Source organism: Benincasa hispida, chromosome 7 (genome assembly GCF_027475165.1).
Source record: "Benincasa hispida cultivar pf3 chromosome 7, pf3_genome.v1.1, whole genome shotgun sequence".
Classification (NCBI taxonomy): domain Eukaryota; kingdom Viridiplantae; phylum Streptophyta; class Magnoliopsida; order Cucurbitales; family Cucurbitaceae; genus Benincasa; species Benincasa hispida.
Genome location: NC_143484.1, coordinates 14,424,667 through 14,439,407, shown reverse-complemented (window position 1 = coordinate 14,439,407; position 14,741 = coordinate 14,424,667). Strand labels below are relative to the sequence as shown.

Here is a 14,741-nt window from a genome sequence, read left to right as displayed (position 1 = left end):
AAGTTAAATTGAACAATGCTCTATTCCAACCTCCTCTCCTATATCTCAAATTCATGTGGCCTTTGTTGTTCGAAATACTTCACACATGTTTTAGGTTAGTGAGTCAAACGATGTCGACTTCTTTGAGGATAGATTTCCTTTTAAATCGAGAAATAGTGGGGGGCTTAGGATCCAGTAGTCTAACCCTAGTTAGAAATCCTACCTTTACATAGGAAACCGACCTAGAACCTAGAAGAAGCAAAAGAGCTAGAACCATCAAGGATTTCGGGGTTGACTTCTAAACCTATAATGTAGAAGAAAATCCCAAAGATCTAAAAGTTGCCTTGTCCTCTGGGGATGCCAACTTATGGAAAGAATCCATAAATGATGAGATGGACTCTCTTGAGTAAAAAAGAACTTGGCACTTAGTAGATCTACCCTCAGGTTGCAAGGCAATAGGGTGCAAATAGATCTTAAGGAATAAACTTATACTTGATGGAACAGTTGAGAAGTTTAAAGCCAGTTTAGTGACAAAAGGCTTTAGACAAAGAGAAAAAGTAGACTTCTTTGATACATTCTCCTATGTCACTAGAATTACCTCGTAGTACATCAGATGGATGTAAAAACCGCCTTCCTAAATGATGAAGTTGAAGAAGAGATTTACACGGAACAACATGAGGGTTTTGTAGTCCATGGTCAAGAAATAAGGTTTGTAAACAAGACAAATCTCTCTATGGTCTGAAACATGCTCCTAAGCAATGACGTGAAAAGTTTGATAACCTAATCCTATCTAAAAGTTTCAAGGTTAATGAAAGTGACAAATGCATCTACCATAAGGTTGAAAATAATCTTTCCACTATCCTGTGTTTATATGAGATGATTTGTTAATCTTTGGGTCGAACTTGCACGTCATAAATGATGTGAAATCTATATTTATTGCAAACTAAGACATGAAAGACTTAGGAGAAGCTAGTGTAATCTTAGGCATAAAAATGACTAAGTCTGGAAAGGGAATTTCTTTGGATCAATCTCACTATGTAGAAAAGATTTTAAAGAAATATAATTACTTTGAATGTAAACAAGCATGTACTCCTTATGACCATAGTGTTAAGCTGTTCAAGAACATTGGTGACAGTGTTAATCAATTTGGGTATGCGAGCATCATAGGTAGTCTTAGATACGCCGCTGACTACATTAGGTCTGACATAGCTTATGCTATAGGATGACTTTGCAGGTTTACAAGAAAACCTAGTAAAGAGCATTGGAATTCTGTAGAAAGGATTATGAGGTACTTGAAAAAAAATCCAAAACCTAAGATTAGATTATCAGAAGTTTTCCGCTATCCTGGAAAAGTTCAACGATGCTGACTAAAACTCTCTTTTAGATGATTCAAAGACTACAAGTGACTATATCTTAAATATAGCAAGGGGAACTGTCTCTTGGAAGTCCAAGGAACATACTATTTTAGCACAATCTATGATGGAGTCAGAAATGATAGCACTAGTGACAGCTAGTGAAGAAGCAGACTGGCTTAGAATTCTGCTATCAAAGATTCCCTTATGGAAAAAGCCGGTACCAGCCATATCAATCCATTGCGATAGTACTGTAACAATCGCAAAAGTTCAAAACCATTACTACAACAGAAAAAAATGACAAATACGACACAAGCATAGTACCATTAGAGAGTTTCTCACTACTGGTGTAGTTAAAGTGGATCATATATGGACTGATGAAAATTTGTCAGATCCTTTGACGAAAGGACTGGCTAAAGAGAAGGTTTTTATAACCTCAGAAAGGATTGGACTCATACCTATAGAAAGATGAATCATTGTGAGGAAAACCAACCTGTAGACTGGAGATCCCAAGAAATAGTTTCAAGAGGTAATAACTGATCATAAGTGTGTTGGGTTTTATGTCCTAAAACTCGTGGTATGTAAACAATGGCACTTATTCTAAAAATTCAATAAACGTGTTATTGAATAGACCTATTGCTTGAATAGAAATCCAATAAACCTAAAAGTCCCTTGACTATTGGATGAGTACTTGAACTTTATATGGAGACATAAAGGTAGACCAGGTTCGAGTAAATAGTCAAAATGATCTATAGTATATGGATAAGGTTGGGTACCTTATTCTGGTAACACTATTGAATGCGGCCTGCTCTATAGTTGTTACAAAGAGTTGTAAAGTGCTACAAACGAAGTGATCCTAATTCGTTCATGTTGGACATGAGGAGTGGGGGTGTCCTTGTGTAAAAGAGTTTGTACAAGATCGGACCACGAAATGCGTCACTCTTACTTTATAACATTGTTTATTGTTTAAGACTGACTATTTCAAAGTGATGAACTAGGTAACTTGACCTTAATCTTGAGCTACCTATGAACTCCTGTTTATTCGGGATTGCCCTTAGATTTGCATAGGTGAGGGTTGGCTCAACAGCGCCGGCTCAATAAGACTGTCATTTCAAGGATAAGACTGAATAAATAGTTGGGAACATAGAGTGCAAGAGGGAATTCTCTCCTACCCACTTTAGGGATAGTAGAGAGATTATTCCCTTAAATGCTGATTTTGGGGCTTGAACAAGGGATCCCACCCTCTCATTTGGCTGAGAGGGACTCAGTTTTGTGATTGGATCATAAAAAATTGTTCATTAGGGGATCAGTGGGGACTTAAGGAATAAGAGGTAATTTCGGGAGTAAACAGAGATTTGAGCCAACCATTATTACGAACAACCCGTGAAAGGTTAACTTACTAATCATGGTTATACCGAGTGGACATAATATATCTACAGTAAGGGAAGTTTAACTATGTACTTTAGTGGAGTGACCCGTTAGTTAACGAATGGGGTTAGATCGGTCTAATGAGTTTAGCCGATTAATCTCGGATCATTAGAGCCCATGATCTGTAGATCCATGAGGTTCCCTTACTAGCTCGAAAATGGATTAGCTCTAGAGTAGCGTGATAAGTTAATTTGAAACTTTCAAATTAGAATTAAATGGAATTAGAGAAAATATATTTAAATATGATTTAAGTATATGAAGATGAATTTGTGTAAAAATTAATTTAATATTGGATATTAAATTAATTAGAATTATTTAAATTATTTAAATAATTATTTATTAATTTTATTAGTAATTTATGAAATTAATTTGTAAAATTAATAAATTTTGATTTTAGAAACAAAATATGATTTTAAAATCAATTTTGGATTTTTGAAAATTGAAAAATTACACAAACTTGAAAAATAGGTTTTTGAAGTTCATTCTCAACTAGCTTACAGGGAACCCATAATCTCTTCCTTGATTTACTCCAAGCATGAGCTGCATCCTATGCAACACAGCTCTATGCATGATAGTCTGCAATATATTGAAGAGATTAGATTGAAAAATTGATTGATGAATCGATTGAATTTTTGTTAAAAAATTCGGACAAAGAAGGTATTCTTCAATGGGTTGGTTTAGTGTGCTTTCTCCATATTCCCTTTGATTCCAGCTTATTTTGAGTTTCACAACTCAATCTAGAGCACCAAGAGAATAGTAGGGAAGATCTTGTGGTGGTCTACACAAGGATTTGGAGGATTTTGTAGTTGGGAATAGAGATTTCAATAGTTCAGCCAAGGTATGTTCTTGAAATCCATTAAACTCTGTTTTAGCATGTTTCTTTTCTGCTAAAATTAATGAATTAGAGGGCTTATGGATCCTGAACTTTTTCGCTGTGTGCTGGTGTTGATCCAACAAAGTGATATATAGTGAATCATGCTAAAATAAACACAGAGTTCCATTCCTATGACTTAGAGTTTGAGCATGATATCCTGAAGTGTAAAGAGGTTGAACTCAGTTCTTAATGAGATCTATACTTGATGACAAGTGGGATGCCTAGCTATAGGAATACGTAGCTAAAAATATGTTTTCCTTATTTTTTGTAGCTAGATTCACAAACGTAGCTTTCGAAGATTTTCCTTTTTGCAGAAGTTTCATTGTAGTAGCTCATATATGTTTGAATGTTTGTTTTCATTTAAGGTTAACCACTTTGTTGTATACATGCGTACTTGGTGTAAGAGTGTTTATTTATTGAAGAACAATGTGTAAATCTGTATGTGAGGCTATATCTGAGTATATTGGAGATTCGGCTGAAGGTCTTATTCTAGTTGATTACTTCTGTGAAGGATTTCGAGACCAATTCGTACTTAGAGGAGTCTAAATTTAGTTATATATTAAGAGGAGTTCATACTTAGGGGAGCCTAAGTTAAGTTGTTTGATGTGTGTTTCAAATGAGAAGTGGAAAAAATGTTAGTGTAAAAGAAGCAGGGACCTCAAGTTTAGAACACCTTAAGTGATTCACTATGAGTAGGTTATTTGAAAGTCATTGTTTTGAAGATCTATAATATATAAGTACTTCATTGTAATTGTTAAACTCTTTTTTCGTGAAGTTTCTTTCCATTAGGCACCCGAGTTACCAATTTTCATGTCTTTACTTTTATACCTTATTTCTTAGTTTACCTTCTTATCATTCCTATCGTTATAACCATCATGTATGACTTGTACTATTACATATTAAATCAATTTATTTTTCAATTTGTATTCATAAAATGTCTACCTTTAAATATCCTTGCACCAGACTTAAGAAATTAGAGAATTCTCCAAACCTGTTTAGCAATAAGCAATTGGTTAACACCTTCCATGCTTCTAAACCCAAACCTATTTTCTCCTTATGCAACAAAGTTTATTCCATGATTCTTAATGGAAGTTTTTTTTTTCTTTCAAAAGTCTAAATGAAAGTTATTTTCTTCGTTATAAACTTAGATCACCCACCACACAAACACTTAAGAAGCCAAATTCATACATCACGTAAGTGGGCTTTGGTTGGCCCACGAAATTCATAACCTTTATGCCCCCTTTTTTTAGTTGATTTGAACTCGAGACCTCTTCAGTACATACAGATGTCAATTGAGTACTTTATGTACTCTTACTTAAATGTAATTAAGGTCACATCTTTTCTTTTCTAAAATAATGAGATGAAACTCGCATGTACTTTTCTAAGTTATCAACCACTCTGATGACGGGAAGCATATTATGTATTTCCATATAGAATTTCCAAGAATAAACTATCCTTCCATCCACCAAAAAGGAAACGTTTGGATTGACTTAAGAAAAAAGTATTTTTCAAAAAATTAATTTTTATTTAAACATTTTTTATAAAAATGGATACATTTCAAAAATTATTTTGAGTGATTTCCAAACACTTCAATTTCTTTTAAAATGACTTATTTCTTAAATTAAACACTTAACCACACAATAAATCTTTCTTGCAAGCTTGGGATCACAATCTGACACACGATACCAAATCTGTCTCAGGTCAGGTATGTTTTGTGGAAAAAATGGCACAAATTCGACCCGTTTTCACCCATGGGGTTATCAATAAGAACTTTGTTCATATCAACTAGTTCTTCCATTATCCTCTCCACTTGCAAGAAAGAGACCATGGAGACTCTTGAAGCGAAAATGTAATGGATGCCAACAAGCAGCATGTAAATCTCTCCAAACACCACCGTGTAAGAATCTTGACCCCTTTATGGACGTTGGCGTCAAATTTTTGTTTCAAAACAAAAATCCCCTAAGTAGAAAGAGCACCCATAGTAAACAAGCTTTCTGGAAAATTTCACAAAATGATCCAAATCACACAAACTTTTCTATGAATGACCTATTCCTAAACACTTATCTATGACTAACCTTGTGCCCATGTGAAAACAAATTTTACCCCCAATTTAAAAAATTCTTCAAACCAGTTTATGAAGTTCTTCAAACCACTTTACGAAGGATCGTTCACCTCACTTTTTCTCTTACATCTCACACTGTGTGATTTTGGCTCTCTTTTTCTCTCGTTTTTCTCTCATTTTCTCTCGTCGTCTCTCATCTTCATTTGAGCGTTTGACCACCTTCTTGCCGGTCGTTTCTACATATTTTCCACTGTCATCGATCTCTGAAAGGTATGTGACTCTTTTCCTTGAATGCATGTTGATATTCGTTTAGGGTTCTCGCTGGTCATTTAGGGTTCACAAATGTTCGGGCCTACTTTTTGTTAAACGGTCTCTCACTTTTGTTAAATGACCCTGTCGTTCTTATGAGATCATTTAGGTAATCCTAGGCCAGCATTTAGTATTCTTTAAATGATCAATTAGAGAAACGCAAATGATCATTTAGATCAAGATGTGCAATCGTTTAGTTTTTTTTACACGATTGTTTCATTCTTTGTAATGCAATTGTTTAGTTGTTTGTTACGCAATCGTTTAGATATTTGTAATGCGATCGTTTAGTTATTTGTTATGCGATCGTTTAGTTGTTTGTTATATGATCGTTTAGTTCTCTGTTACACGATCATTTAGTTATTTGTTACGCAATCGTTTAGTTTTATTATGCGATCATTTAATTGTTTTAGACGATCGTTTACTTATTTTTGTAATGTATACATTGGTTACAGATTGTTAAGATGGTCATCCCTATTGAGAAAAATTTCCTTGCTACAGTTTCTTGCCAAGTCCATAAAAATGCGTCGGTTATTAAGAATAAGTTGACAGAAGAGCAGATGAGAATGTTTAGGCAACAGTCTTTGGTCCATTGACGTAAATCTTGTATTTAATGGGCAAATTTTTCACCATTTTCTGTTGAGGGAGGTAATGGATGTGAATCCAGAAATTATATCATTCAATGTATTGAGGAAGAAGGTAACATTCTCCCAAGATGATTTTAATTTAATAACTAGGTTGTGGCTGACCAAGGAATACTAAAAAGAGAAACGAGTGGTGAGAGACTATTACAACTCATTCTAGGACCGAAGGACCCAAATGATAAGGATAGTTCTTGCAAAGATGTGAAAAATGCGTTCGAGAAGTTCATTTTTACAAAGGATGAAGATGCCGCCAAGGTTGCATTGGCATTATGCATCGAAACGATGACGATTGGAAAAGACAAGAAAAACCAATTTGATATGAGAATATTTGGGATTGTCAGTGACCCTGAAGTCTTTAGACATTATGACTAGTCGTCCATCTTTCTCAAAGTACATTGAATAGCATGAAGACTATCATGCGCGGGAAGAAGGAGGCATATAAGACAAAGAAAGCAGAAATGCTCATCATGCCTCATATTACTGTAGAAAGGGATTTACACTTGCATTCTAGGTATGTACTTTCGTATCCATTTCACTTTAATCTGTGTGTTATGTATGTGTAAACAAAGCTCCCATATTATAGGTTTGGGCTTATGAAATTTATCCACTTCAAGTAAGTTCATAGCCACCAAAGTGAGCAAGGTTGCAATTCCTAGAATTCTTAGATGGACTTGTTCTCGTGCTCCATCATATAAATCATTGAGTAAGAATGTGTTTCAGCCCAGAAAAGTAAGTAACCGATCACTTAGTAATTATTGGCATCTATCATAGTTTCATGCATTCTGACTTAGTCATTCGCTTATGTACAAACTATTGTTTTTATGAGACTTGTACCGATTGCAGAGGAGATAAGGTACAAGAAGGACCTATTGGAAGGACTCGATGTTGAAGGAAGAAGGATTGAGGTGATTTGTACAAGATAACAATGAAGGGACCCATGACGGTAATAATAATGATGGTAATGATGATGATGGTAATAATGAAGAGACTCGTGATGATGGTAATAATAGTAATAATGAAGGAACCCCCATAATGAGTAGTCCAAATTTATCGATGATCAATGCGTGGCTGTCGAACATAAAACGACGGAAGCAACAGTCGATGAAAGAATTGAACTCCTCATACAATCATTAAATCTTATGAGCAACTTTGATTTAGATCCAACAAATGTTATGGAGTGTGCAACTCAAAAGTAAGCCATTAAAATTGAGGTAAGGGCATTGTATGAGTTAATTATCTTAATATTGGAATCAAGGTAAGGCCATTATTCTCTGATTTATTTACAATTTAAATGTTGGAGAAAAATGACCTCCCTGAGCGTCGAGAAAAGGAAGAAACCAACCAAGTTTTCATTTGAGGATGTAAAAAGAGAGAAAAGTCATATACGGTTGGTAACAAAGAAGGAGAAGCTCAACCACATTCAAATGATCATCATCCCTCAAGTGATCATCAACCATCTCTTTCAAGTGATCCCTCAACCACATTCAAGTGATCCACACTATTAATCACCTTCAAAATCTTACAAAAGGCTCAACCACATGTAATTGAGTCTCAGCCACAAGCACCTGCAACGGAATTAAAACCAGTCACTGGTGTTATCAATCCAAACCTCTTGGTCCTAGTACCTGACTTTCCCATAAGAACTGCTAGTTCCTATGACCCATTGTTCCTAATCCTGGATGTGTTGTGGAATGCATACAAAAATGTAAAAGCCATCCGAAAACTAAAAATGAGGAGTGAATGGTGGTATATACATTCCAAACCAATGAGTTCTTCAGGACACTTAAGTAGAACACATGGGTGATTAGGGACGAGAGTAATTCTGTAATGATAACATATAAAATTTCTATATAGTCATTTAGAAGATTACTCAAAACAGTCCTAAAAGATCATTTAGAAAATATAAAATGACCGTTTAGAAAATATTATATGATCATTTAGAAAATCCTTAACGATCATTTATAAAAGCTTAAACGATTGTGTAGTAAATCTTACACAATCGTTTAAGAACACCTAAGTGATCGTCTAGAAAATCTTATTTATACTTATATATATTTTTTAATTTATTTGGATCAAAATATGGATCTTTTATTGGTACACATGCATCATAAATTGCAGATGACATAACTATCTATGTATTTGACTCCATACTTAACTACATAGGTAGCGATATACTTAATGGTTATCTTCAGCTGGGGGCTAGATCAATACCTTCAATGTTGATTTCCGTCGGATATGACAAGCGACATCGAAAATTCAAGTACTGACCATGGGAAATGAATAGATTGAAGACAACTCTTCAATAAGGCAAGTATCCTGACTATGGCATTTTTTGTGCTAAGTTTGTAGAATACATTATAACGGGTGGGGATAAGGGTAGCTTAAATCAGAATAATATGGAATTGTTTAGAAAATAATACGTTGCCCGGTAGTGAGCTAATCAATATATATGGTAATCAATACTTGAATTTCTTGAATTGAATTTTGCACTGTATATATATGTGGAACCGAATAATATTAAAAAAAATACAATGAAGAAAAAAAAATTATATGATCGCATAGAAATAACTAAATGGTTGTCTATAAATAACTAAATGATAGTTCATGTAATACTAAACGATTGGTTATAAATAACTAAATGGCCGCATATATATAACCATACGATTGTCCACATTTAACAAAATGATCGTTCATAAAAAAGTAAACAATCACATAGAAATAAGTACACGATTGCATATACACAAGTAATCGATCACCCATAAATTACATATCATTGAGCCTAGATGGGCCAGTGCCAGGTGTTATTAATGTCTCTTTGCACTTTTTTTTTTGTATTTTCCTCTCTGACCACATCGTGTACACTTGTGAATTTTTCGTGGCTCCTCTCCAATAGAAGGTATCCTAACGGTTTGGCGTTAACCCACACTTGGTACCTTTGTGGTCGTAAAAGTTTGAAGTCTTCAAAATCTGATCTTCGACTTCATTCTTGTTTATGTCTAACTAGGAAGTTCAGTTTTGCATAATCAGCAAACATACATTCAACTGTAAACTATTTTGCACGTAATGTTTGAAGATTAATGTTTCTAAGGGTTTCCGCAGATATTGCATGGGAGCATGGGATCTTAATGCAATTGAACTCCATATAAGTACATGTTCGTGAACGAAGATCAACTAAGCCCTCCAAATATCCATTGTCTACATTAATTATATGCATGTCTAGTGGGAAACCACAACATATTCTAGACATCAGTTCTGTTTTCTTAATAATATTCATTGTTTAATCAGTTATAATGCTTGTGCATGCCATTGCATGTATATGTCGGACATAGAACCAACCTTATAGCCACTCATAGATATGCTCCACTAGCTTTGTGATTGGTAGTTCTCATGCATCTTTCAACACTCCATTGAGACATTCTACTATATTTGTCGTCATCTTGTCATATCTACAATGGACTCGATAAACTCTTGCCCACCGTTGTAATCCAATCTCCTCAAGATAGGTCATCATCCTGGGATATTGATGGAGTTTAGCCAAAGACATCTGAAACTCGGACATTCTATAAGCTTTTGCCACCAGGTACAAGTGTGGAATTATGTCTTTATTCTTGAATCTATACACCAAATTGCACCGAATATGGCATATACATAGAGCATGGAATGCATCAAGGAATATACTTGAGACAGCCTTTGCAATTGAGACGTGATGATGTGATATAATCACTAAGTTCGGAATGTCTCCTACTGAAGCCTTCAAATGAGTCACGAACCAATTCCATTATGCATCGTGCTCCGTATTTAATACTGAAGGCGATAAGATATATGTTGTTATCACCATCAATGCACGTTGCTATTAACAACATACCTTTATATTTCTTATACAGATGTGTCCCATCAACAACGATTACTGGGTGGATGCAGTTCAAGAAACCCCTAATACACGGACCAAGTGCCATGAAGACAAACTTAAAGTAATGCTCGTCCTCTACTTCAATCTCAAAGATCGTACCCAGATTTGCAAGCTTAAGTGCCTCACCATATGCCCTAACAATAGCATATGATCCTTCCGGTGACCCTCGTACAAACACCAATCAATACTCTCTAGCACGATAAGCCCGTTCGTAACTTATATTCACTCCAAAATCTCACCGGACATCCTCAATGATATCCCTCAGGCGGTATGTTCGACCAACTTATTCGCATTTGGACTTGATTAAGTGTTCAATAACCCAACTTTTTGGTTACCGATGATTACCCATTCTCATTTCAAGAGAACATGTATGTTCACTTGGATATTTTGTCACTTTGAAGAAATCACTTTCTTTTAATTTTTTTACACAGACCCTTCACTTGCATTCCTCCATTGAACACCGTACAGTTAGCAAGCTCTTCATTGATTTCTTTACACGATAGCTGAAGTTCTTTTTTATTGAAAGTATTGACAATTTAACTAACAAGTCATATTTCGAAAAGAAAATCTTATCGACCTTTATATCCTTGTCATTCAGATAGTCGAGGTATTGTGATGAGGTCGTCATACGATGGGCCCTCTGATGGTCTGCGTATATCTATAAATGGTTAGGTTAGAATGGTGAAATGCATTTGAACCGAAGGCATCATAAATGATAGGACAAGAGCAAGTGGGGTTGGAACATGAATGTAAGGTGTTGGAGAAGTTTGTGTTCCTGAAGATTGTCCATATCCATGGTCAGTATCAAACTGTGGAGTACATCTGGGTTCATTGTTGTGACCAAACTAAGCTTCAATTTGATCCTCCCCCAAGTTACATGGCTCAATACGATCATCCATTGAAGACATTGTGAAAATATTATGTGTTGGGATGGTTGCATATCCAAGGTTTTGAATTGTTGGAATGGGTCGATTCGTTGGATTGCATCTGGGATGCATCATTGCCTTCTAAAAAGAAGCTAAGGTCTTCACCGTCGACTATGTCGATTGAGGGAGTCCGGACAAATAAATTGTAGCAACATTTGATTTGTATATCAAACATATCTGGATCGATATTCAGTTGTTGGTGCATAATATTTACTAATTCACTGACTGTTATATCATTTCTGACATTCATACCTTTCATATGACCTCCAACGTAATTGCTTCCACATTGGTCCTATTCCTCACTAAATCTTACAAAGATGCGAAGTAGCATCATTGATATGCAATCAGATTAACAAATTTTAAGCAATACCCAATCAAATTTTATGAAATCACCTAATAATTGATAATACTAAACGATCGTTTATATAATACTAAACCATCGTTCATATAATGCTAAACGAGTGTTTATATTGTAATGAACGACCGTTTATATATTTCTATACGATCGTTCATTCAATAATAAATAATCTAAGAGACAAGAAATACTGTAAAATATCACTTACATTTTCTCTGTTTCTGGATATGAAGAACGAATCTTTCTCTATATTCAAAGATATAATAAAATGAACAAAGATGAAAGTGATCGACGATAAGGATATTGTACTGAAACTCTGAGAGAACAATGGGAGAACATCATGGTGAGTTTGACAAAAAATGAATAACTGAGAGTGACCTTCCATTCTTGATATCAATGTTATTCAATGCTATTGGTAGAATATTAGTTGGAAACAAATGCGTTGGTGGAATGTTAGTGTTGCATTGAATATATTGAATGAAAAGCTGAAGAAATCGTTGAAGCAAGAAGAAATGTGGCGCGGTCTGAAGAGTTTTTTAAATTGAGGTAAAATTGGTATTTTACATGGGCAAAAGGTCAATCATAGATAAGTTTTTAGGAAGAGGTCATTCATAGAAATGTTTTTGAGATTCGGGTTATTTTGTGACATACATCCAGTTTTCTTTCTTTTTTCGGGACAATTAATGTCTAGTAGTTAAATGTATGTGTTTCTTCTACCCATTTTTTAATATAAAAATAAAAATTAAATAGTTATATATAAAATATCACAAGGGTGTTAATAATTTCTTAATACTTTTTGTTAATCTTAAATTATAGTATTATAACAATAATATAGAAGATTGGACAAAGAAAAGATTGAGCTTGATATCCATGTGATAATAATAATAAATTATTTTACATGGAGGAAGAACATGATCTGTAAAACAATGAAAAATATGCTCACTGGTGTTGTACAACATTGAAGTGTGTGTGTTAAGTATACTTACCCCACACACTTTGATGCTTAATTTAGATAGTAAAAGAGTATGGACGATTTAGAGAGTGAGAATTCACTTATTTTCCTTGGAGCTATAATGATGTATTTATAGAAGTATATGACATAAGGTATCTCCAAAGGAGTTTTTAAGGTTATTAGGATAACCTTTCATCTCATTGGCTTAGGGCATGCCTCAATGGATATTTTGCTAACCGACGCGAAACACCTTCCCCTAGGCCTATTTTGGTCGTATGGTAATATTTTAGGTTGATTGGGGCATGCATGAGACAAGCCCCCTTTGATAGTTTGGTTCACTCAGTTTCAACCTTGGTTGAGGTCGAATATTTTGGTTTGGGCCTTAGCCTAGGCCAACCCTCCCCTAAGTCCATTTTTGATCTTATGATGTTATTTTTTTGCCCCTTTTTTGGTTTTTTTCCCGATATTATTACTTCTTTTATTCTTTTATGTTGGTTATGTCATTGCGTCCAAAATCACCCATCATAAATATTGTACAATTTTTGTTGTGATAATTCTAACTAATATAATTAAAATAAGATAATAAAGTGATGGAATTATAATAATTAAAATAAATACTAAATAAAATAAAATAAAAACTTACCTTCCAGGTTTTATGACACCACACACATCTTCAATTATGTTAATTTTAGCTTCATGGGACTTCGAACCACATAATTTGATGATGTCCTAAACAAGATAAAACAAGTGCGAAAATTGAAATTTAGTAAACAACCACAAATTTTTATGTTGCCTTAAACCAAATAAAACAAATGTAAATATTGGAATTTTGTAGTATTCTGGACTACAATCATAATTTAGAGACTCCCCAATATGTAATTCAATGAGCTAACAACACAAGTTATTGAAAATCAAACTTATCATGAAGTCAAATTTGAACATAGTTCAATTGGTATAATATTTGTATACTATCAACATCGAAGTTAAGACGTTCGATTCCACCATTCCAAATATTGTCGCAATATATATATCTTTAAACAGACTCGTAGGGTGTTGGAATGATTTTAGTGTGTATATTTTACCTACAGAAAGTTTAAAGAATTACATATTCAATATAAATGACCATTCATGAGTTCTTTTTAGTTCTACTATTGTGATGTGGGAGATCAAACTCTCAACCTTTGACATGATAAAAAATTACAAATTAAATATAAATTATAAGTCTAAGCTTTTTTGGTTCTACAATGAAACGGGAGACGGAACTATTAACTTTGGAGATGATAATTCATTATTATAATATGTTAGAATATAATTTAAATAGTGATCTATTAGGTCAGGGCCAAGTTCTTCTTAATGTCTTCATGCGATTATGTGTCATGGCTAATTGTTGCCTTTTATGCTGATGGATGTTAGGAATGAGGAAAAGTATTTTGTCTGGTTTGATCCTTGGTTCCCTTGGGAGGCAGTCCTTCCTTGATTTGGGGAAAGGGTTTGTTAGAAAGTAAGCTAGATACTTAATGGATAATACATTCCTATATAAATTTCTTGTGAACCCTCGACCTTATTTTACTATGTAAGCATGTTTAAGTTGATGTATGGCTAATCTCATTGTATGTATGTTGTTTGTAGAAAAAAGGTTGGGGAGTTTTTGGAAGGAAAGGTATTCTAAGTATAGAAGTCTAGGCTCTCGGGCAAAAGGTACAATGTTAGTTGTGCCTTCCCATGTGTCCGAGCCGGAGCCGGAGGTCAGTTTGGCATTTTCACTTGTGCTAAGGGAAGGATGTTGCTATCATTCTGAAGATTGATCATCACGAAGGGTGAGCTTGGGCTGCCAACTAGATTTTTCCATGAATTTGAGTTGAAACTTGAAGATTCTCCTAAGAGTTACAAGCTTCCGAATTCCTCGGGTAAGGGAAAAAGATTGAGAAATTTTGAGCTTGATAGGAGAAATGA

At 34.5% G+C, this 14,741-nt stretch overlaps 1 protein-coding gene across 1 annotated transcript in view; it reads right to left on the bottom strand.

The window, feature by feature from the left end:
- The window catches only part of LOC120081406 (pleiotropic drug resistance protein 3-like), an 82,734-nt gene that overhangs the window by 45,987 nt on the left and 22,006 nt on the right, over positions 1-14,741 (bottom strand). Inside the window, exon 3 of the mRNA XM_039036248.2 lies at positions 13,432-13,517. Within this exon, the coding sequence (XP_038892176.2) occupies positions 13,432-13,517 (86 nt within the window). The remainder of the gene's footprint in view (positions 1-13,431; positions 13,518-14,741) is intronic.